A 21,686-nucleotide genomic window follows, 5' to 3' on the forward strand; every position below is an offset into this window, starting at 1 on the left:
AGGAAAAAGAACAAAACTCCCCTAAAAAAAAAAAAAAAAAAAAAAAAAAAGGTTTTTTTTAAAAAAAAAATTTAAAAAGTGATTGTTTCTAAAATGAATATTCAATTAGAGTGAGGAAAAAACAACCATGGGAAGCCTCTTAAGTCGTTAAGGAAATCGTGCTCTTATCTAAGGTACAAAAAAGAGACTCTACCATGTGTCGTTGAATCACAAATTATATCACAATTACACCGCAACCAAAAAGTATTTAAAGTTCATAAAACTAACATAAAAAAAAATCAAATGGTTAAAAGTAGAACTAGAACTTGTTTCAAAAAATAAAAAATTAAAAAAAAAAGTAGAATTTGAACCATACAATACCAGCAAGATATTCTTTTTTAATTCTATATTCTACATTAAAAAAAAAAAAAAAAAAAAAAAACAAGAAACCTAATGTTTGAATAAAACGTATCAAAGTTCACGGTTCATTGTTGGCCTTCTCAGGTTGAATGATAAAAAAGAAAAGGTCATTTCTTTGACGTCTCTATAATTGATATGCAAATCACAGTTCTCGCTACAAAAATTAATGCATCATCATCCTTTTAACGTCCGTAGATGAGCCTGTAAGTATGCCATAATCTGCAACATAAATGAAGAAGCCGCGGAATAGTACAATAACAAAACAGAAAAATAAAAGAATCTTCACATTACCATATAATATGCCTTTTCACTGATTGATATATTTGAAATTTGAATGAACGAATTATTACAAAGTTATCCATTTGCTATTGCACAGCCCTTCTTTCAATTTGCAAAACCAGAGTAAATTTCTCCTTTTTCTTTTTCCAAAAAAAAAAAAAAAAAAAAAATGTCCACTCTGGCCCCATTCTCTTACACCAGCTTACAAAAATTATAATCGGTTTCCACTGTATTATGTTTATCATAGGTTTAGGCTGCGAGTGAAAATCACAAGATGATCTCCTTGAGTATCAGAAGGACTAACATAACGAAGCACATGATAACTAGCACCGTTGCACACTTCACCATTCCTCCTTGCTTCTGTGTTCTCTCTGCCTGCATTCCCAAAATTTGAGGAAATGAAAACTATAAACAGCCAAACTGCCCATTTTTTGCAACAGACGATCTACATTTTTTTATTTTCTTTCTTTTTTTTTCATGATGAAGAATTTATAGTGAATTTAGGACTAATTTCCGAGCTCTCGATAGTTCCACAAAAAGTAATAATAAGTGTATTGAACTATTCACTATACTGAATCGAATGACCTACACAGAGAGCTAGATAGGTATGATATGTTGCAAGGATAATTTCAAGTTTTTAACTTCACTCTGCATTCTATGAATACGGGGAGAATGAACAAACCTTCTGAAGCTGTTTCAAACCTTCCTCAACCGATGCAGAAACACTCTGAATATTGTAGTCAATCCGATCGACTATTGTACCCTGGTAGAACATGGAACTTCGTTAGTCACCTTGAACTAGGAAGTCTGTTTGTTTGACATGGTACACAGATGATGCCTTAACCTGATCTATCACCAGACTCGAGAGATCCTTCATGATTTGAGCAAGTTCATTTACTGATTGCACAACCTGCAACCAGAAAATAATTTTAAAAAATGAAGAAAAAATGAAATGAGGATATCAACATGATCCTCAAACATCAGATCGAGAATTCAGTTACCTGTTTGATTTCTCTCTCCCTTTCCTCTGTCAATAGCTCACTCTTCTTCAGCTTAGCCATTTGGTGCTCGTTAAAGCCCTGAATTTAATGAACAAATCATATCAGGTCTGGTAAAGAGAAATTTCTTAAATTAAGCTTGCAAAATAGGCAACATAATCGGGGCCATGTTATCATATTCATAGACAGGCACAATAGTGGAAACCACAAAGCAAAACTGCTTCACGTCAAATATGCTTTCTCAAATTGGGAAGAGGGGGAAGGTGGGGAGCAATCTTTTCAAAACCAACGGCCACTCCACAGTTATTCCAGAACTCAGTTTTCCAGCATCTAGACAGATCCTTTTACAGTTAACCAAAAAGATAAAAACCACGTACCATGTCTCCAAATTCATCGTCTTCCAATCTAGATCTATTATCATTCAAGTTCATCTCCAAGTCAACCCCATCATGTCCCTGCACCAGGAAGTGTAATGCAGAGACAATAAAGGAAAAGATACAGTATATTCAGTTAAGAGTTCAATGAACTTTTCCCTAAAACACGCATGTATAACACAAACCTCCTTTTGCTGCCTCAAACCTTTCAAGTATGTCGACTGTTTTCTCCTTAGATCCATTGAGAGGTTCTGAAGGTCTGTTGCAAGTGATCGCTGTCAGAAATTTTCCAAAGGTGGGTCAATTCATGAGAGAGAGCAATGAAACATACTAAAGCAAACATTTTATTCATAGCCACGGCTTGAGGAGGCTTTGCCTTGTCAAGTTCATTGGCAACTAAACAGCCTACTCGCAGTAGCCACTCTATTAAACATGAATGTAAATATCCAGAGAACACTGGCAAAAATTTATAAAAAAAATGAAATAGTTACTAAATTACTGCACAACATATGGGAACTCAGTGAGAGTACAAATTGATCATTTGACCATACCTGTACATTTTTCCTCACATTAGAGTCCTCCGAGGACCCACTAGCTGAAAATTTCTGTAATCTCTTCTCCGACCTTCTCAACAAATCTGTAATCTCTTGTGTAAGAGTCTCAATTGTATGTTGATCTTCCCTGCCATCTCCAAAGGAGGGCATTAAAGCCTTTGCGTGAGCCTTAACTAACTCGCCCATTTTGATCCGAGCACGTTGGATATTCACAGCTATTTCTTCAGAATCATCCACCCAATCCGGCGGTAAACGCACAGTAAACGCATCCCTTCTGCACCATAGATACGCTCATATGTCAAAAGACTAAAATCAGGAGGGATGCTTGTGGAACAAAGGCAGAATGCCTAAGCACAAACCACATTGCACGAGCAAAACACCCAAACCCCCTACTTAAAAAGAAACAATTGGGATAAAAAACCAAGCTCAGCATTGACAAAACACTGTAAAATAGAGAAATTGGTGAATTGGCATAATTTTCTACCTAAGCACAAACCACATTGGCACGGATGAAAAACCAAAACCCCATACTTAATAAGAGAGAATTGAAATCTAAAACCGACCTCAGAATTGACAAAACAATATAAAATAGATAAATTGGTGCATTGGCATATCTTTCTGCCTAAGCACCAACCACATTTGCACGGATGAAAAGCCAAAAACCCTACTCAATAAGAAACAATTGGAATCTAAAACCTAGCTTGGCACCAACCAACTACACTGTAAAGTAGAGAAATTGGTGAATTGACATTTTTAAACGATGATTTTTAGTTTTCAGCTTATAACAAATTGCATGAGCAATTTCCCCAACAACCTCCATAACAAATTAAAAGCTTCTTAGCACCTAGACAGATATATTACTATCTACAATCCATAATCTAAGAACTTCACCAATAGCATAGACCTCTACCTGTAAGAAAATGGCTTTAGGCAAATAATCTAGTGGTTTTCCTTGCATGTCAATTTTCTTGAGTCTTTCATGGATTTCTTGTACGAAGCACAATTTAAATAAATAACCAAAGTTTCAGTGAAATTATAACCTAACTTTCATCGAATTACTTCATTTCCATCATAAAGCAAAATCATGCCAGATATTAACGTAAAATGAATTTAAAAAAAAAAAAAAAAAAAAAAAACTTTTACTTTCCAATCACAACAGACCATCTATCATGTCCATTGAGCTCAAGCAATCAGCTTAATTCTCTATCTATCTAAATTGAGAATTTGGCTGAAAAGAACGAACTTTAATTAAAAGCGAAAAGTAAATAAATAATATCTACTCTCATTTTTCCAAGAAAGAAATGAAATTTAGTCCCAAAAAAAATAAAAAAATAAAAAAAGAAAAGAAAAGAAAAGATAGGCGTACCTAGAACTAGAAGGACCTGGCTCTTCCGTGCTAAGAGGAGCGTAAGAAGATCGATTCGGACCGAGAAGCGAAGCACTCACCATTTCGATAACCGGACCACCCGACGCCACCGCGGACGAAGACAAAGGAGCTCGGACGCTCTTCACGGCGTCCCTGTGCTTTCGGAACTGTACGGTCCGATTCCTCGCCGCCATTGGAACCAAAAATCAAGAATCAAAAAACCGAAATTCGAATTGAAAAGCCCGGAGATTAGACCTAAACTCGCTTTCTGGACCTGAAATCGAGGACCAAGGAAGGAATTTCCAGACAAAAATCAGAGAATTTAGATTGACGAGGGTTTTGGGGGGAATCGCGGGAGATCACGATCCCGAGTCGACTCCGTCCGATCTTCCGAGCCGAGTAACTTCAAGCGCTGCTAATTTGCGCCTTTTTCCGTACTGTACAAACTGATAAACTGGGCTGAAGCTCGGTGGGCCTTAGTGGGCCTCAGATTGTCTGGATCGTGATCAAACCGGGACGACCGAAATGACCCTCGAAAGTAAAACCGACCTAGGCACTCCAAAAGACGAAAACAACCCCAACATAACCAGAAAACTAAAAACGACCAGAGTTATATACCGTAGTTTCTTAAGAACCTTGAGGGCATAAATGTCCTAACACCGCAATCGAGAATCGTTGGCCTTACTGGTGAAGAAAAGTTTATGATAAATAAGCGGAAGTTGAGGGACCTCCCGGCAAAACAACGAGAATTCGTGTCCGCTAAGTATCCAAACCACAAAGACCGAAAGTCCTTCGTCATTTACACGCTTTTACTTTTTGTTTTTGTTTTTGTTTTTGTTTTTTTTTTTCCTCTGGCCCCTAAACCCCACACGCTTATATAGCGAGACCGACAGAAAGCAAACTCCTTTAATTTTTTTGTTGCATCTTTTGCAAAATCCTGAAAACCCATCATTTATTTCAACCCAAGTACTTATTGAAGAAGAAAAAAAAACTTCTTTTTTTGGTTTTTTGTTTATTGTTTTTTTTAACTTAAATTCAATGGAACATGATGGTTGGAGCTTTGCTGGCCTCTCTGCCGCTTCCTTAAGAAGTACTTATCATCATCATCAGTCCACGCTCAAGTCTCACTCCGGTTGGTTTATTTAGAGTTCAAAAAATCTCTTCTTTTTTTTTTTGTTCTTGTTTTTTATGGTCTGAATTTTGAGGTTTTTGTTATGCAGATTTCTATATCGAGTTCGAGGATTTTGATGGAGATGATGAAGATTTAAGGTTGGACTTTCCGTGCCCGTTTTGTTCGGAGGATTTTGATTTGGTTGGGCTTTGTTGCCATTTAGATGAGGAGCATCCTTCGGAGGCAAAATCTGGGGTATGTAAATGCAATTCCAACTTTTAAATTCGTCGTTTAATCATAGTTTTAGATGCGAAAATGAATTAATTTACAATTGAAATTCATAGCTTAAGAACCTTATGTGGGTAGTCATCGGATTCTGCAGTTTTGAAGGTTTTTTTTTTTTTAGATGTTAAGGCTTTCATGTGGGTTGTTGTGTAACTTTTTGGTGATGTAAAAGTATTCTGACATTTTAAAAGGCCACCAGGCCACGATCACTTTTGCACAATCAAACTAGAAAGGTTTTAAAAACGAGTAATATATATATATATATATATAGAGCGAGAGAGAGAGAGAGAGAGAGAGAGGCTGTTGTAACTTTATGGTCGGTTGACAAAAAGTCATTCACCATTTTTTTTTTCTTGTATTTTATATGAAATCATAGGCCATCATCTTGACTTTCCACGTTAACTTTGCCTGCTTAGTGTTTTCTGGGCTTCTTTTACTTGTAAACCCTTTGGGTTGAATGGATCTCCATACTTGGGAAATTGATGCACTGATTTTTTTGATGCATTTTAGTTGTGTGACAGTTGCTTTTATTTATTAGCCTTTTAACACTTGAAATATAACTTTTGTTTTGAGTAATTTAAAGCTTTAGAACACTTGCTTACAAGTGACACTTATCTTCACTTCCAGATATGTCCTGTTTGCGCTACGAGGGTGGGGATGAACATGGTTGGTCACATTACGACACAGCATGTGAACTTCTTTAAGATATCCTTTTTTATTTCTAATTTCTATTTTTTTTAGCTTTTACCATATTGTTTTAATTTTTTTGTCTTGATTTGTTTTCCCCTTTCTTTTAAATTAATTATATCTCAGGTTTAGTAGTTTCTCTTTTCATTTTATGATTCTCCAAGTAAACGCCTCTTTGGTCTCATAATTGTTAATTGACTGTCATGATTAGTTGAGACTATACTTTGGATTCCTTAACCTGAGATTACGGTCAGCACAACTTGAAACCTCATAAAGGGGAGTGCTTAGCCCTTTCTTTCTCAAGGAAGGAGTTGCAGGATGAACATTTTCGATCTATTTTTGGCGGTTCACCGTCGCCAGTTTCCACCTCCAAGATGGCACTTGATCCACTGCTGTCTTTTCTTCATAAAGCACCCACTTCTGAGAAGTCGGATGATCTGCAGTCTATTTCTTCTGCTGAAGTAGTCTTAGAAGAGAAAACCTCGGAAGAAGCATCGTTGGAAGGGTATGCCAAACTTTATTTTCCTTAAAATACTCTCTTGTGTGCTCTAATTTATTTACTCTTTTATTCCATTCTTACTGGAATGTTCTGATTACTAGATGTTGAAAATGTTACTCTATGGAACTAAATGCAACTAAAGTGGGCTAAATTTAACTGTATCCTATGCAAATTTCTTGCTTAAGTTGTGTATCATGGTATTGTTAAGATATTATTAAGCGGTTATCTTCTTTTTCCCGCACTGCATCCCATGTAATTTCGTGCTTGAGTTGCATCTTGGTGTCGTTAACATGTTGCATCTTTATCTCATTTTTCGCTGGTATTGCAGAAATAGTCGCCCACCTCCTTTATCAGACAAGGACCAAGAGGAGAAAGCAGAAAGATGCAAGTTTGTACAGGGTCTACTATGGTCAACCTTCCTGGATGATGGCTTATGAATGGCCCACTTCGTATTTTTACAAGAGAAGTCAAGTGCCGCTGTTTATGTAGTGTTTGCGTTTACTGATATATTAACAGCAATAGGTTAGATATAGGAATTCAATGTAATGCTTATTGTATAATTCAGCTCAAGTATGTAAGCCCCTAAAGAGGCAGACTCTCATTTTCCCAGCTTTCTATAAAGCTTCTGCTAATGCAAATCTTATCCTTTACTCTCTTCCCGTGTGTGTGCCCATTTACTGCTACTCTTTTGATGAAGGTTGATAATCAGATAAACAATAGAATAATGATACACATTATGAGAAGATAGTTTCATAACACATTATAAAATTAAAGTATAACTTGTTAGGGTAAAAATTTGGGATATATAACTGAAATTCCATTTCTACAGAACTTACAATTACATAATATCAACTCAACTGATTTTGGTGATAAAATTTTTCATCTGTACAAGGGAACAATTAGTTCTAAAAACTAATCATCTCTCTACGTCTCTGGCCTTAGTTTCCTCAATAACCACTTTCTTCTTAACTTAACATCTAATGCCATGAAAGTTTTCGCTTTCTTTTCATCCTCTAATAAGTCACATGCATCCAATACAAGGTCCTCATCCATATCCGGCAAAGCCTGAACTGCTTTCATCACATTCTCTATTGGGATTGAGTTCTCATCATTTTTCCTTTTGTCTGACAAAGAAGAAACTGCGCTAGCCATCTCACGGAGAGCGCTAGCCATTCCATCATCATTGTCTCGTGATCTTTTTGAATTTGAAAGACAATACAAGTTCTCCAATTGACGCTTGTTCTTCTTAGACCCATTAGAAACAGATGTAGCTGGAGACCTGGCGTCGTCTTCATCATTTTGCTGATCTAAATCTTGACCAGAAGAACACTCTCTTTCATCAGAACTTGGATCACATATCACACATAATTCTTTGTAGTAAGGGACAGGTCGGGTCATGAACTGTCTTGCATCGGTATGAGCCTGCAATTTATCACGTAATAACATTACGCGTGATTTGGTAAAAGAACCATTGGAATGGAACGATGACAACTCCTAAGAACCAGTCATTCTTATGTTTGGTTGAGCAACAAGTCTTAAGAATGGCTATTGCCTATTCCACCAAAATGCGTAAATAAGAATCTCGAAAGTCGACAAGTAGAGCAATCATTGTATTACAGAACTGATATCAACTAAAACTCTTGTAACCTAAATTACTCCTCCTAATATCCTGATATTTAGGTTATATCACCCTTTCCACCATAATCTTAGAACTTAGTAGCATAGCTATGTTTACCACTGACGAAAAAAAAAAAAAAAAATAAGGGAGAATTTTTCACTAAACTATCTCATACCTTGATATAATCTTGCCAGACATAATCATCAGCAGTGACCATTTGGCGAGTATCATCCCAAACAAAACCATCCAAGTCGAGTAGATTCTTGATGACGTTATATTGCCTCCTCAAAGTTTTGTATCTGTTCTTAAGAACATCCATGTCATAACTGAATCCAAACTTGGCATTGAAAGCCGCGATCATCTCCATCCATGCCTGTTTTCGGAACACACCGTCAATCCTGCTGCCTTTCTGCACCTGATCCATCATAACGTCGATGAAGTACCGGTCCATGGGTGGCTGCCAATAAGTTCTAGAACGATTTCCTAATGTGGTTCCGCTCGCATTTTGCAGTGCAGCATGCGAAGCGAAATCAACATTGGCATCTTTTTCGGATATGGAGATTCCATAATCTTCATCAATCATGATGTCATGAAGAGGCAGTGTTTCCCCATCGCCAACAACATCACTTGGCTGCGTGACTTCGCTTGTTCCTTTCTCACACAAAATCAACGATTCCTCTGTCACATTGTCACCCAGTTTGATCACCATCATTATATAATTCCAATTTCGAGCAAAGTAATAGTTCATCAGTCCAAAGCATGTCTTAATGGAAAAATGTCAATAAGTCCAAGTTCTTGTGTCATTAATCTGCAAGTCGTATCACTAACATGTGAACTTATATTTAGTTAAAGAGATGTTTTGATGAGCACTATTAGTCATTAATAGCATTTCATAGCATTTCTCTACTTAAATTACCTCTTTCTAACTAAGTGATTTCACATGTTCCTTTCTCATAAAAAATCAACAACCCCTCTGCCATATTCCCACCAAGTTTTACCATCATTACAAATTCCAAATTCGAGCAGAGTAATTGTTATTTGTAATCAGTCCAAAAAATAATTTTAATGAAATAATACTCTTTTAACTTTTCATGTAAGTCATACATCGTAATCTGAGTGTTATACATACATGTGAATTTATAATTAGTTAGTTATATTTTAATTACCTTTTGGCTCTGGAGGTGCATCTTTGTATATCAAACACAAGTCATTATAATGAGGAATGGTTTTAATTCTGAATGACCGAGCATCTGGGTGTACCTGCAAATTGTAAAATCCATGAGTTTCTTTGATTCCCATTAATATTATTATAAACATATATCTATATATACTTTATAAAAAATAAAAAAAATAAACATTTGAGTGATTTGACCTTGATATATTCATCCCAGACATCATTATCAGCGGTGACCATTTGGCGGGTGTCGTCCCAACTAAAGCCAGTCTGGTCAAGCAGATTCTTAACAGCCTTATACAGATTCCTCAGAGTCTTGTGCCGGTTCTTGAGAACATCTTTCTCGTACTGAAACTTGAACTTGGAATTAAACAATGACGTCATGTGCTTCCACGCGCGTTTGCTGAACAAATGGTCGTCGAATTTGTTCCCTTTGTTGACCTGCTCCAACATTAGATCAACGAAGTACCGGTCCATCTCAGGCGTCCATACTGTTCTCAGGCGATCACTTCCACTCCGTGAACGAACACCCATTTCTTCTACAAATTATAATTCCACGCGTAATAACATGAATAATTCACCAAAACATTGAAAACAAAAGATACCCATTTCGTAATTTAAGAGGAGAAAGTGTTAAATTGAACCTCGGATTCGATTGGAGTACGAGGTATTGACTGCGAATTGTGGGAGGTCGGGTATAAGGTTGTCCGGGATAAGGTGGGAACTGCTTCGTGTTCAGAACACTGCCCTAACCCTCGTACATGATATGATAAGCTCTAATAAGCCTCGTTTGGATTCAATGCCCATTGTCGTTTTTATATTTATTATGTCGTTGCCGTTTTCATTTTTATCGTCGTTTACTTACTTTTTTTATCGTCGTTTAATAGTTTTTTTTATCGGTTTTCAAATTATTGTCGCTTTCAATTCTTTTTGTCGTTTCGTTTTTCCTTTTATTTATAGAATTTCACTAGTGGAATATCCGTGCGATTGCACGGATATTTAATAATTTAATTAATACTATGAAAAAAAAAATGTATAGAAAAGATATTTAAAAAGTGTTAAAAAATATGATACATAATAAAAATGTATGGAAAAGGTATTTAAAAAGTATTAGGAAATATGATACATAATAAAAGCTTTTATTTATAAGCTGTTGTCAACTTGTAACACATATGTATATATTTATTTATATGTATATTGTTGTAAATAATAATGTATACGGGTTTATTTACATATTTATTCCTTTCTGTTTTTTTTTTTTTTTTAATGTTTCTTCTGAGCTGCAATGAAGAAAAATAGAAAGAAAAAGATAATTAATATTAGATTAGAATCGATATTAATAAATGTGTTCATATTTACTAAAATATTTCCCAAACAGCGTTTTTTTTTTTTTTATGGGAAACTCTTTGTTAGCCTCATCATCTTCTTAATTTGAACAAGATATTGATCAAGAAGATAAATATTCTTTGGCTCTATGGATAATATTCCTCTTCCGCAAATAAAAGGACAAAAAGGAATAAGAGCTTGCCGCAGGTACGGTCAGTGATATTCTCTATTTTACTTGAGCATGTTGCCGGGATACAAAAAATCTGGATCTCAAAGCTCACATAGGAAATCAGTTCCAAGAAACCACTACCAGATTTCTTTTTTTTTTTTTTTTTTCTAAATATCATAAATGTTATCAAATGTTTGTTACAGAATCAAGGGCAGACAATAAAGCACAGTCATTGTCTGTTTGATTTACCAAATTACGAGGCCTGAGACCACGTAGAATTTAGCTTGCCCCAAAACACAAGTACACAACAAAGTAAGCGACTGGCCATGCATATTATGCATTGCCGATTCTAGTCGCTCACGCACCGCTCACAAAGAACTAAATAGCCGATCCTGCCAGCCCTTATGCCTCCAAAAGCCATCAAAAGCCTAAACAGAAGGCCAAAAGCATTCTTACCTTCCAGTCTTTTGTGCTGCTTCTTCCATCGAGAGACTTGCATAAACACAAGGATGAGAAGGCTGAAAACCAAAGCTTTTTGGCAGGAAAGTTTATAAAGCAAAGGCATGTTAACCTCTCAACACAAACAATCGAAACTCAACAACTGGGAAGTCCTTTGCCCGATATGGAAAAGCTTTTGAGATCTGACCCTGCTATCTCCATTGAGAATTGTGGGAAATGAAAAACTGGAAATCAGGAAGATTGACCTGCAGACGCTGAAGCCAATTGTCGGCAGCCTGTAACAGAGAGTTTGCTTGCTGCCATTCATGGGGTCCACTGGGAGTCAAAATTGAACCTCTCAACTTATAAGAAGCAAGGCCGAAAATGGGCAGAGACATCTTTGATGATGCATCAATGCCGTGGACCTTCCTGCCACTGGGAGTGTGTAACTGTGGCTGACTTTTGCCTGTAACCGATAACAGTAGATATAGCAGATTATTGCTCATATCAAGGCAAACAAGTTCAATTAACTACATTTCTATAAGTTCACGAGAAAGAGGGAAAAATTAAAACGTACTTCTAGAGTGTGTTGATAAAGAATGGAAGGTAAGAAAAGATGCATCAAGACTCTGTAGAGTTGGGCCCACCGGTATTCTGTATATTGGGTACCTGCAGCCAGGTTTCAATATATCAATATATTATTATAATTGCGAACTCCTAGAGAAATGAACTTCTTCAATGACAACTGAAACTAAGATCTTACCATGCGACAGAGATCCAACTTGAAGGCAGTAAATCACAACTTCTGTACATCTTGAGCTCTGGAAATTGAGATGCAAGATTGGAGACCTGATTCCGTTGGCAATAGGTGCCAAAATTGGGGCCAAAGCATCCAAATCAGGATAAAGAAGGAAGGAAAAAGTAGATCAATGTGTACTCCAGAGTTATGAACTTACCTTGTCATATAACGGTTTACGATGATGTGGTTGTTCTTGTTCAAAGTACTCAAATACAAGCGACCCTGATGAGTTATAAACCTCATTTTCATCGCTTGATGAGCTCATATGATGTTTATCTCTCAACGTAAGTCGATTTAACCTCTGGGAATTCAAATTCATGAGGTTGTGCCTACCCCATACTCCATCAACAACACCTTTCACTCGTCTTTCTGCTTCACAATCACTGCTTCCAGCGCTACTTGTTTCCCTTGACGACTCCGCATCACTATCATCACCAGGCCTCCTGTCAGAATATCAATTCAAAAAGTACAAAAACAAAACAACTATGAGTCTCACAACATTTAACTACATCATTACAAGTTATTAAAAACCACATGTCAATACGGATTCACTGCTGCAAACATGTTTGTCATGAACTTCCCCACACAAGTAAAAAGACAGTGTAATTATTTCTTGTCCAAGTTCCTACTTCCTATGACTAGAAAACATTCATCTGTAGGGGGTCAGGTAGATAAAACTACAGCACACAACATGACAGCAAAGGTTTACATGAATGTGCGGTAAAAAAAGCTAATATGGATATTCATGAACATGAATTATAGAATACGGCTAACAACATTGCTGAATTGGCATACACCAACGACAAAAACAAGGACAGATAATAGAAGAGATGTGAAAGGTATGAACATGTGACCTAACAACAAGGCAAGGAGAGTTGAAATAAGCTCACCTCGAGCAGTCTATGTACAACTGTATTCCAGATAAGGATGGAACATAATACTGTTTAACAGAATCGCTTCCATTCAGGACTAGTGGCACTCCCACCCCGTATACACTCCATTCTCCAAAAGCTTCCCATAGATCCCCAAGACAGAAAAATGGTTGCATATCATTTTCACGATTTCTCCACCCTCTTATTCTTGCCTGTGGACTCAAAAATGGATCAAGTTAACAACCTAAGAAGAGAGTTATTCGCCATTCTCGTGAAATGAATAGATCCCAATAGACTATTCTAATCGTAGCCTTAGAAAACAGAGAGCTGCCAATTGATAATATACTAATTGTTTGGCTTGGTTGAACGACATTTTAGCAAGGGAGCAAATAAATTGCTAAAATATTTTGTGATTTTCCGAGTAACCAAACACGCCAAAAAATAAATACAGCTTCAGTATAGCAGAACTAAGAAAGTTCGATTGTAATTTTCTAATCATTTCCAGCAACCAAATATGTAAGCTTTTTAGAGGCATAAATTTACACTACCTCGGAGAAGAACTGAGCTGGAACAAATGGAGTGACGGATTCCATAATACGATCCAAATTAGTCAAATTGGCTGTTCGCGATGGAGAAGAAGAGCAGACCGAGTTAGGCCTCGACAATGTCGCCTCGTCCGAGTGGGTCCGCGCCTCCGCCTCGGGCGAGTCAACTCGGGCGTCAGACTTCAACGGCCTCTGGAGCTGCCTCTGCGGCTGCGACTGCGGCTGGCGGAGCTGCAACTCCTGGTGGCGCCGTACCGCCGGTGGGTTGTAGAAGCGGTCGGCGCCGTGGTGGTGCCGAGTGACGGCGAAACCTCCGGAATTGGACATTGACGGCGGAAACTGCACGGAATTGTTTGGGGAAAGGGATCAAAGAAGCTTGTGGTGGATTGAAGCGACAAAATTGAGAGGAAATATTTGATATTTGGGGGTTCTGTGAGGGTTTTAGAAGGTAATTGCGAGAAGTTGAGTGTGGAAAGTCAGAGAGTTTTGCGTCTGTGTTTTGTTTCGTAGGTTTCGAGATTTGGGAGAGAGAGAGGGGGAGAGAGACAGAGAAGAGTCGTACTGCGAATGAGAAAGACGATGAAAGGGTGTCGCCTCGGTTTTAAGCTTGTAAGGTAAAAAATTAAAGTTATGCCTGGTTCAAGTTGAGTTCGATGATTCCATTTTTTAATTTAAGTTAGGTGTTTAGTATGAGAATTTATATTATAATTTAAATTATAATTTATTATTTATTATGGTATTTTTTAAAATATATTTAAATTGAGAATAATTTTAAATTAGAGATGTTATTTTATATAAAAAAATTTTATTATAATTAAAAAGTTAAATATAACTTTTTATAAAAAAATTTAACTGTAATAAAATTATAATTAAAAATTTAAATTGATAAAATAAACAGAAACATGGGAGTTAAAATACATATATATTTTGTCCATGTATTTTTACTGTTTTACACATGTTCCATTTGATTTGCCTTAATACGAGTCAGGTTTTAACTATAATACTCGTATAGAATTAAGCACAAAATTGATTCGTGAGAGTGTAAAAGGATAAAATGTCCGAAAAATACAAAGAAATAAAAAGGATAATTCTAAAAAGAAAAATAATACATTTTGAATTTTGTGGGGGGGTCTGATTTTTTTATTTTTTTTTTCTATATGGTGTTTTCATTTTTTTTCACTTTATTATTTTAACTTTCTTAAAAACATCACATGCCATCCTCATTCTACATTCTACTTGAAAACAAACATTTTATAAACTGAAGGGTTATATTTGTGCATTGTATAAAATTGAAGTAATTTAGATCTATAAAAGTAAATGCCACGAGTCGACATAATATAAGTGAATATCTTCAGGAGCCAAAGTTGAAAACAAAATCCTTCTTCGCGCGGGTTACTTTTCAATTTGGGTAATAAGTCGCTGCATTATAAGTATGTTGTGTCATTTTGATCAACTAACCTTTTTTTTTATATATATTACTTCTTAAACTTTGACTTTGGACTATTTCAAGTATTAAAATTTTTAAATGAATTCTGAAATTTCACAAAGATAATCATGTTTTAATTACATAATAATTATTATTTTTTGTATAGTTAGTTACATTAAATGCAAAATATTATAGCTCTTAACAACAATGAACGTTAAAATTTCAAAAATTCGTGGTTTACTCAATTCATTCTATGACTAAATTTGATAATCCATAAATTATTAAAGTTGATAAATTCAAGATTTATCAGAGTTACTCCTATAAAGCCTCAAATATATAATTTCTTATCAATATTTACTAATTTTAAGTTATAAAATCATTTTTTAGTTTTACGATCTTCTTTCGAATCTATAAAAAAAAATATAGTTATTAACCATTATAATAAATAAGTTATTTTACTATATAAAAATTAATTATTAGCTACAACTTTTTTTTACTAATCCTGGCATCTTCTCGGGGCTTTTTTAGCTGTGTGTTGGAGGCCCGTCCTTGTGTGTTGCGAGCACCTAATTTCGAAGCCCAATAGGAATGTTGTTCGATATTTTTGTTGCACGCACAAGTAATTACTAATGATAAGCTATCCTATGCACGTGATCCCTTTTTCCAAAGGTTAAAGATTAAAAATGTCAGAATATTGATAGTTGAGGTTAATACGACTATCATTAAAAAAGACAAATTATTCACGTGCTCAGAATTTGATTAGTCAAACGTTGAAATTGATGGAATAAATACCATGGGAAATAATATTATGGGAAAAAATTGAAAAAAATTTAGGAGTGTTCAAAAAAACTAAAAAACCAAAACCGACCGACACTGAACCGCCAAACCGATCGAAAAAAGTTAAAAATTTGGTTCCACATCAGCAAACTGACTAATTTGGTCAATTAACTGACCGCCTATGGTTCATGGGCAGTTTGGTTTCAGTTTTATCAACCGAAGTAATCAGTTAAACTGAACCGACCGACCAATTTAAAAAAAAAGTTATTATCCATATATTCAAACCTCTAATATTGTAGATGATGAATATAAGTCCACCATATTATTGAAGATAGGCATTTAAAAGAAATTAGATCTCTCTAACTTGTAAGTTGTGATGGAGAAATGAAATATATAACCATTTATATAGAATAGTTGAGGGAATACATTCTCATCTATTTTCAATGTGAGACTATTAAAAGTCTGATGTGTTTGAAATTGTTCACAAAAATTCTTTAAGTAAGAAACCGACCGATAAAAACTGATAAAAATCGGTTGGTTAACCGACCGAAGACATTGTTCTTCAGTTCGGTTTTAAATTTTTAAAAACTGACATTATCGGTTCGGTTTTAAAACTGACTGAAATTTTTGGTTAAAAACCGATGAACACTCCTATAAAGAATGACATTTTTCTTCGTCTAATTAATAAGGTCAGTTTTTAAAAGTTAAATTTAATTAAAATTACATTAAATTAAAAATATATAAACATATAATTTTGTATATAAATTTAACAATTAAAAAAAATTACTGATTATTTATCCTTTTCTGATTATACCAGAAAAACTCTAATGAAAGAGATAGGGATACAATTTGAATGCTTTCTCACTAAAAGAAATAGAGTTGCAATCAATAAGGTCAGTAGGACTAATAAATTTGGTTGAGGAAAATTGCGACAAAAAGGTGGTGATAGAAAACTTAGGAGACGTTTAGTAAGGAGGTTCATATCATAATTTAAATCATGGTTCATGGTTCGTTACAATGTTTTCTCTCATAAAAAATACATGTAAATCGAAAATAATTATAATCTCATAATTTTAATCCATGAACCAAACGTCTCCTTATTTGTCTTTTCTGTTGGTCTTGTATTCTCTTAACATATAAAAATAGTAAGTGTGATTATTTGTTGAATTATATAATGATGGAAAAACATTAAGCAAATGGGTCACTTACCAAATTACATTGGACTCTCTTGAACATGTGCAGAGAAATAAGGATTTTATCTAGCCGCCAGGTAACTAATGACTATGTCGGACTTTTTAGGCCACTTGTACTATTGTAGCATCATTGATGACTCTGTTATCTCCCTTAGTATAATCAACCCTCATTATTTTTTAAAAAAGATTTATTATTATTGAGTTACTAATGAAATTACTTGTAAAAGATGTGTTTAAAAGTTACTCTCCACACTTATTTCATTCTAATTTTTCTAAAAATATCATCTTAAATATGTCATCGAGTAGGAATTCAATTTTATCTATAAATATAATGATCCGTTTATTTTACTGATTTGAGTTTTTAATTTTAATTTTGTTACAGTTAAAAATTATCACAAAAATTCACATTTAACTTTTTCGACTACAGTAAAAAAATTCTCATATAAAATCACATCTCAACTTAAATTAAAAATTTGAATTAACGAACTGAACAATGCCTAAATTAATGGCGTTAATATCTTATTCATCAGTTATTTTTAATGCACTAGTTCAACAATTGAAGTTAAGAGTTGTGATTTCTATTGCAAACACAATGAGATATGCAAAATTTTGATCTCTTTTTAAATTGGGATTAGATTTTGTTTGTGATCAATTAAGATTTATAATGTCACACATTTCAAAATAAAGACGAGGTATATGATTTTTTTGATAACATCAAAATTTACGATATAACAATAAAAAAACAGCTAAAGAGAAAAGATACAAATAAAAAATTGTTAATTCACTTTTTAATAATTGTTTGAAAAATAAGAAACCGAAATTTTAGGACGGGCCGCCGGAAAAGACCTACATTCAATTAAATATTACAATAAATTAAAATTAAAGAACAATAAAAAAAAACAGAAAAAAAAGGCGAAGACTTTTCAGTTTGGTAAAATTTTGACGTGAGCAAACTATATATAGAATAGTTATATTCTTTCTGCTTTTGGAGATCCAATTTGTGGCTACTCGTCGGGCTGGGACCAAATAGGCTTTGGCGGATAGAGAAAGTAGGCCAAACCGAGGCCTCTCAATATGAGTTATTGACTCCGTCGATCTCCAACCCTAACTCGCCCCGATTCGACTCAGACCGACGACGACGACGGTTTCCGGCGTTCTTTTTCCCTCGATCGCCGCTCAACCCCCTTCTTGCCATGCGACGCTGGTTCGCTGCTCGGATCTCCCTCTCAACAGAGGACTCCTTTGAATTCTCCGCCCAAACTTCTCTCACTTTCTTCTCTGAGTTCCGCCATGGCCGCCGACGCTCATAGTCCCACTCCCAAGGGCGTCCTCCGCAATGCCGGCGCTGGTGCTGCTGCTGGTACGTCGTTTTTTTTTTTTTTCCTTTCTCCTACTTGATTGGTTCCCGAGAAATAGTTTAGAAGAAAATTTGGAATTGTTTGAATTTTGATTTAGGGTGAGATTAGGCTTAATTGAATATGCGATGATCGGTTTTAAGCGTCTGATTGTTTGGATTTCGGGAATTGGATGGCAGGGGTTATCGCCGCGACGTTTGTGTGTCCTCTCGATGTGATCAAGACTAGGTTTCAAGTTCATGGGATTCCAACTCTCAATCATGGAAATATTAAAGGTATTCCTTTTTTTTTTTCCCTCATAATTTCGTTTCTGAAGTAAAAGCTATTCATGTTTTATCCATAGTGGTATAGTCTGTTTCTGTTTTTAGTAAAAAAAGATAAAACTTAATATATTGTTCATGTATTTGTGTATGATCAGGTAGTCTCATAGTTGGAAGTTTGGAACAAATATTTCGCAAGGAGGGGTTACGTGGAATGTATCGTGGTCTCGCTCCCACTGTCCTGGCATTACTTCCCAACTGGGCTGTGAGTCTTGTTGCGTTTTAGTTATAGCTTCTTACCTTGCTTTTCAGAACCCGACTCTTGTTCAATTATTTGACTGAAAAGCCTAAACCAAGTTTCTGAGTTTTACTTTGTGATTTGTGAGAAAGATGGCACTTTAGAGTTGTCTGACTAAGGACGAGAATTCTGATGTGATTCTATGTTTCAGGTTTATTTTTCTATGTATGAGCAGCTCAAAAGCTTGCTTTGCTCTGATGGTAAGTTCCCCCCTGTTACTTTATATATTGGATTAATGCTGATTTCTTCTTGTCAAACCATTGTTCTGTTTATTCTGGCTTTGATTCCATTAACCTTTGATGTGAGTTTATACTCTGTTTTTGGCCATGCTGCATCTGTAGACGAGCATCATCAACTTTCTGTTGGCGCTAATGTGATAGCTGCTTCTTGTGCTGGAGCTGCAACAATTATTGCTACAAATCCACTTTGGGTCGTCAAGACAAGACTTCAGGTTTGTCTTCCAATTTCTTGCCCACCTTGGTAAATCCGTATTATAATATTAATTATGAAAGGATGAGTATTATCGTATGGAATTTTTAAGATGTATTTGTAATGGTTAGATGTTGAAGTTACCATTTGAGGATTTAGTGCAAAAGACCATTATCTGATACCTGGAATCTGCATGGTGTTTATCATCATAAATCCACATTATGTATGGTTTTGTTTAGTACGACAATATTCTAGTAGATACTGTCATTTTCATTTGATACGTAGGATGACCAAAGGGGTATAGATCAGCTTTGAGTATTCACTTTCACTTTTCTTTTACAGACTCAAGGAATGAGACCTGGTGTAGTTCCATACAGGAGTACTCTTTCTGCTTTGAGTAGAATAGCTCATGAGGAAGGCATCCGTGGATTGTACAGGTTTTTGTCCTATGTGCATAATGTTGAGATTTATATTTCTATTTGTTCCTAATTTATAGATTTATAATTGTGTTTTTCGTAATGTCGTTAATTATTTTTTGATCCAGTGGTCTAGTGCCTGCTTTGGCTGGTATCAGTCACGTCGCCATCCAATTTCCAACATATGAGAGAATAAAACTCTATTTGGCTGATCGAGGTAATTATTTATCTGGTTTGTAGCTTTTAAAGAACTCGTAATCAAAAGTTTGTAACTTGTTTGATGTGGTAATATCAGAAAATACTACGATGGACAAACTCAGCGCACGTGATGTGGCCATTGCCTCATCTATCTCGAAAATATTTGCTTCCACGTTGACATATCCACATGAGGTATACAAATTTCTTTGAATATTAAAATTACCATTTGGAAACTTTATTTTCTTGTTTAAATGGTAGTTTCTGGCCCGAAAAATCTTTAGAAGATAGTCTTCTTGGTGTTAATGAATTACTAATCTAGTAAGCTCGTGATTCTAATTCGTGAGAGGTGGCTATCAAGCTTATAACATATAAGAAAAGCTTTCCTTCAGCTGGAAACGTTATCTATTTCTAATATCATGTTCAGGTGGTGCGCTCGAGGCTTCAAGAACAAGGCCATCACTCCGAGAAGCGATATTCTGGTGTAGCCGATTGCGTCAAAAAAGTATTTCAACAAGACGGCCTTCCTGGATTTTACCGGGGTTGTGCCACCAACCTTCTGAGAACTACTCCAGCTGCTGTAATTACATTCACCAGCTTTGAGATGATTCACCGTTTTCTTGTCTCATCATTCCCTTCTGATCCACAGCCTCACACATTGTGATGATGGAACATGCTGGTTTGAGGAAATACATGTTGTCAAGCACCTAGCGGTTTAGCATTGCAGCCGAGTTAGTCGGCCCGACCAGAAATTGTCCCATTGACGATGCAATTCATACATTACAGCATCAAATTGTTTTTTGGTAGCTTTTTCAACAATTAGATTATTTTAGACATATTGAGGCCTCATCCTCTCCTGGAACTTTTGTAACATCAAAGTGTTACGGGGGGAAAGTGAGGATCATGTCAATATACACAGTGATGATGACGATTAATGTGGTTAAAGAATAGACTTGAACGATTATATCATTTTCCGATGATCGACTCGGGGGAAAAGTAATTTGTCATGATTGATTGGTTAGATATTTTATATTTGTGAAGTGTGGCAACCTCTGTATTTGTTCAAGTTTGCCACAGTAAAACATTAAACTACATTCTTTGTTGAGCATTCAATTTCACATAATATATATATATATATATATATGCTCAGATCTACGAAATCAAGAACACAACAACAGAGAATAGAAAAAATACACGGTTGTGTTTGTCCGAGGTTCGGGAATCATCGAGATTTCACTACATTCTCGATGAGGTACGCAAGCTCTTTCCACTAGATCAAGAAAGCAATTACACCCTCAATACTCACGATTACAGAGATTCTGAGAACCAGAGAAGAACTCACAACCCAAGAAGAAATCACTCACACCCGAACAAGAAGAATACCCAATGGAGAAGAAACCCTAAGTTTTTCTCCAGATTCACTCGTTACCAAATTGATGATTTCTCTCTGTACACAATCAAGGAGTTTCTCTCTATACAAATCGCACTCTCTCTCTACAATACAGAAAAATATCTTCTAATCTCTCGACCCTTTTTGGCCAAAGGATTATATCTTAATAGCTTTACACGTGTCAAGCCCTTGAAAATAACCTTGAGTCGGTTTGCTCCTGCCATTCAACAAAACGACAGCTCCTTGAACCAAACGACAAGACCCTTGAGTAAGTACTTCCTTGATGAGTGTCGTTTCCTGAGATTACTCTCACAAATTCCACCTTAATCTCAGTAAACGACCTCTGATGAACATTAGTGGCTTCCTGCGGATGTCCTTGCTCAGACTTGATATTCAAGTCTTTCCAATGCTTAGCAAGTCCAGACATTTATGGAACTTGCCAGCATTAATCACC

General features: G+C 35.7%; 5 protein-coding genes across 8 annotated transcripts; 2 read left to right on the plus strand and 3 right to left on the minus strand.

Annotated features, from left to right (window-relative positions):
• Window positions 1–686: 686 nt before the first annotated feature.
• Window positions 687–4,397, minus strand: LOC21390868 (syntaxin-41). 2 transcript variants are annotated; one of them, XM_024170096.1, is made up of 8 exons: window positions 3,971–4,397; window positions 2,602–2,875; window positions 2,236–2,325; window positions 2,054–2,131; window positions 1,680–1,757; window positions 1,523–1,588; window positions 1,361–1,441; window positions 687–1,053 (listed from the first exon to the last, which is right to left on the minus strand). In XM_024170096.1, exons 1-8 carry the CDS (start codon window positions 4,162–4,164, stop codon window positions 946–948), a joined length of 969 nt encoding a protein of 322 aa, XP_024025864.1. In that variant the 5' UTR covers window positions 4,165–4,397; the 3' UTR covers window positions 687–945. The 2 variants fall into 2 exon arrangements, with proteins under 2 accessions (XP_024025864.1, XP_010103401.1); XM_010105099.2 differs by having other exon boundaries at window positions 2,602–2,878.
• Window positions 4,398–4,733: 336 nt separating this feature from the next.
• LOC21390869 (protein DEHYDRATION-INDUCED 19 homolog 3) lies at window positions 4,734–7,209 on the plus strand. Of its 2 annotated transcripts, none has more exons than XM_024170099.1 (5): window positions 4,734–5,102; window positions 5,191–5,336; window positions 5,994–6,071; window positions 6,311–6,558; window positions 6,881–7,209. In XM_024170099.1, the coding sequence occupies exons 1-5, from the start codon at window positions 5,009–5,011 to the stop codon at window positions 6,987–6,989; spliced, it is 675 nt and encodes a 224-aa protein (XP_024025867.1). In that variant the 5' UTR covers window positions 4,734–5,008; the 3' UTR covers window positions 6,990–7,209. The 2 variants fall into 2 exon arrangements, with proteins under 2 accessions (XP_024025867.1, XP_024025866.1); XM_024170098.1 differs by having other exon boundaries at window positions 4,736–5,102; window positions 6,302–6,558.
• A 138-nt stretch (window positions 7,210–7,347) lies between these two features.
• Window positions 7,348–10,077, minus strand: LOC21390870 (L10-interacting MYB domain-containing protein). 2 transcript variants are annotated; one of them, XM_024170106.1, is made up of 5 exons: window positions 9,989–10,077; window positions 9,543–9,880; window positions 9,337–9,430; window positions 8,346–8,848; window positions 7,348–7,974 (listed from the first exon to the last, which is right to left on the minus strand). In XM_024170106.1, exons 2-5 carry the CDS (start codon window positions 9,876–9,878, stop codon window positions 7,477–7,479), a joined length of 1,431 nt encoding a protein of 476 aa, XP_024025874.1. In that variant the 5' UTR covers window positions 9,879–9,880; window positions 9,989–10,077; the 3' UTR covers window positions 7,348–7,476. The 2 variants fall into 2 exon arrangements, with proteins under 2 accessions (XP_024025874.1, XP_024025872.1); XM_024170104.1 differs by having other exon boundaries at window positions 9,543–9,883.
• Window positions 10,078–10,697: 620 nt separating this feature from the next.
• Window positions 10,698–14,120, minus strand: LOC21390872. The gene is made up of 6 exons (XM_010105103.2): window positions 13,497–14,120; window positions 12,967–13,160; window positions 12,234–12,519; window positions 12,041–12,126; window positions 11,855–11,946; window positions 10,698–11,743 (listed from the first exon to the last, which is right to left on the minus strand). Exons 1-6 carry the CDS (start codon window positions 13,818–13,820, stop codon window positions 11,490–11,492), a joined length of 1,236 nt encoding a protein of 411 aa, XP_010103405.1. The 5' UTR covers window positions 13,821–14,120; the 3' UTR covers window positions 10,698–11,489.
• Window positions 14,121–17,889: 3,769 nt separating this feature from the next.
• LOC21390873 (nicotinamide adenine dinucleotide transporter 1, chloroplastic) lies at window positions 17,890–20,861 on the plus strand. Its single transcript, XM_010105104.2, has 9 exons — window positions 17,890–18,249; window positions 18,424–18,519; window positions 18,663–18,769; window positions 18,954–19,002; window positions 19,144–19,253; window positions 19,574–19,668; window positions 19,776–19,864; window positions 19,943–20,037; window positions 20,270–20,861. Exons 1-9 carry the CDS (start codon window positions 18,180–18,182, stop codon window positions 20,504–20,506), a joined length of 948 nt encoding a protein of 315 aa, XP_010103406.1. The 5' UTR covers window positions 17,890–18,179; the 3' UTR covers window positions 20,507–20,861.
• The last annotated feature ends 825 nt before the right edge of the window (window positions 20,862–21,686 follow it).

This window comes from Morus notabilis, unplaced genomic scaffold (genome assembly GCF_000414095.1).
Source record: "Morus notabilis unplaced genomic scaffold, ASM41409v2 Scaffold1526, whole genome shotgun sequence".
In the NCBI taxonomy this organism is placed as follows: domain Eukaryota; kingdom Viridiplantae; phylum Streptophyta; class Magnoliopsida; order Rosales; family Moraceae; genus Morus; species Morus notabilis.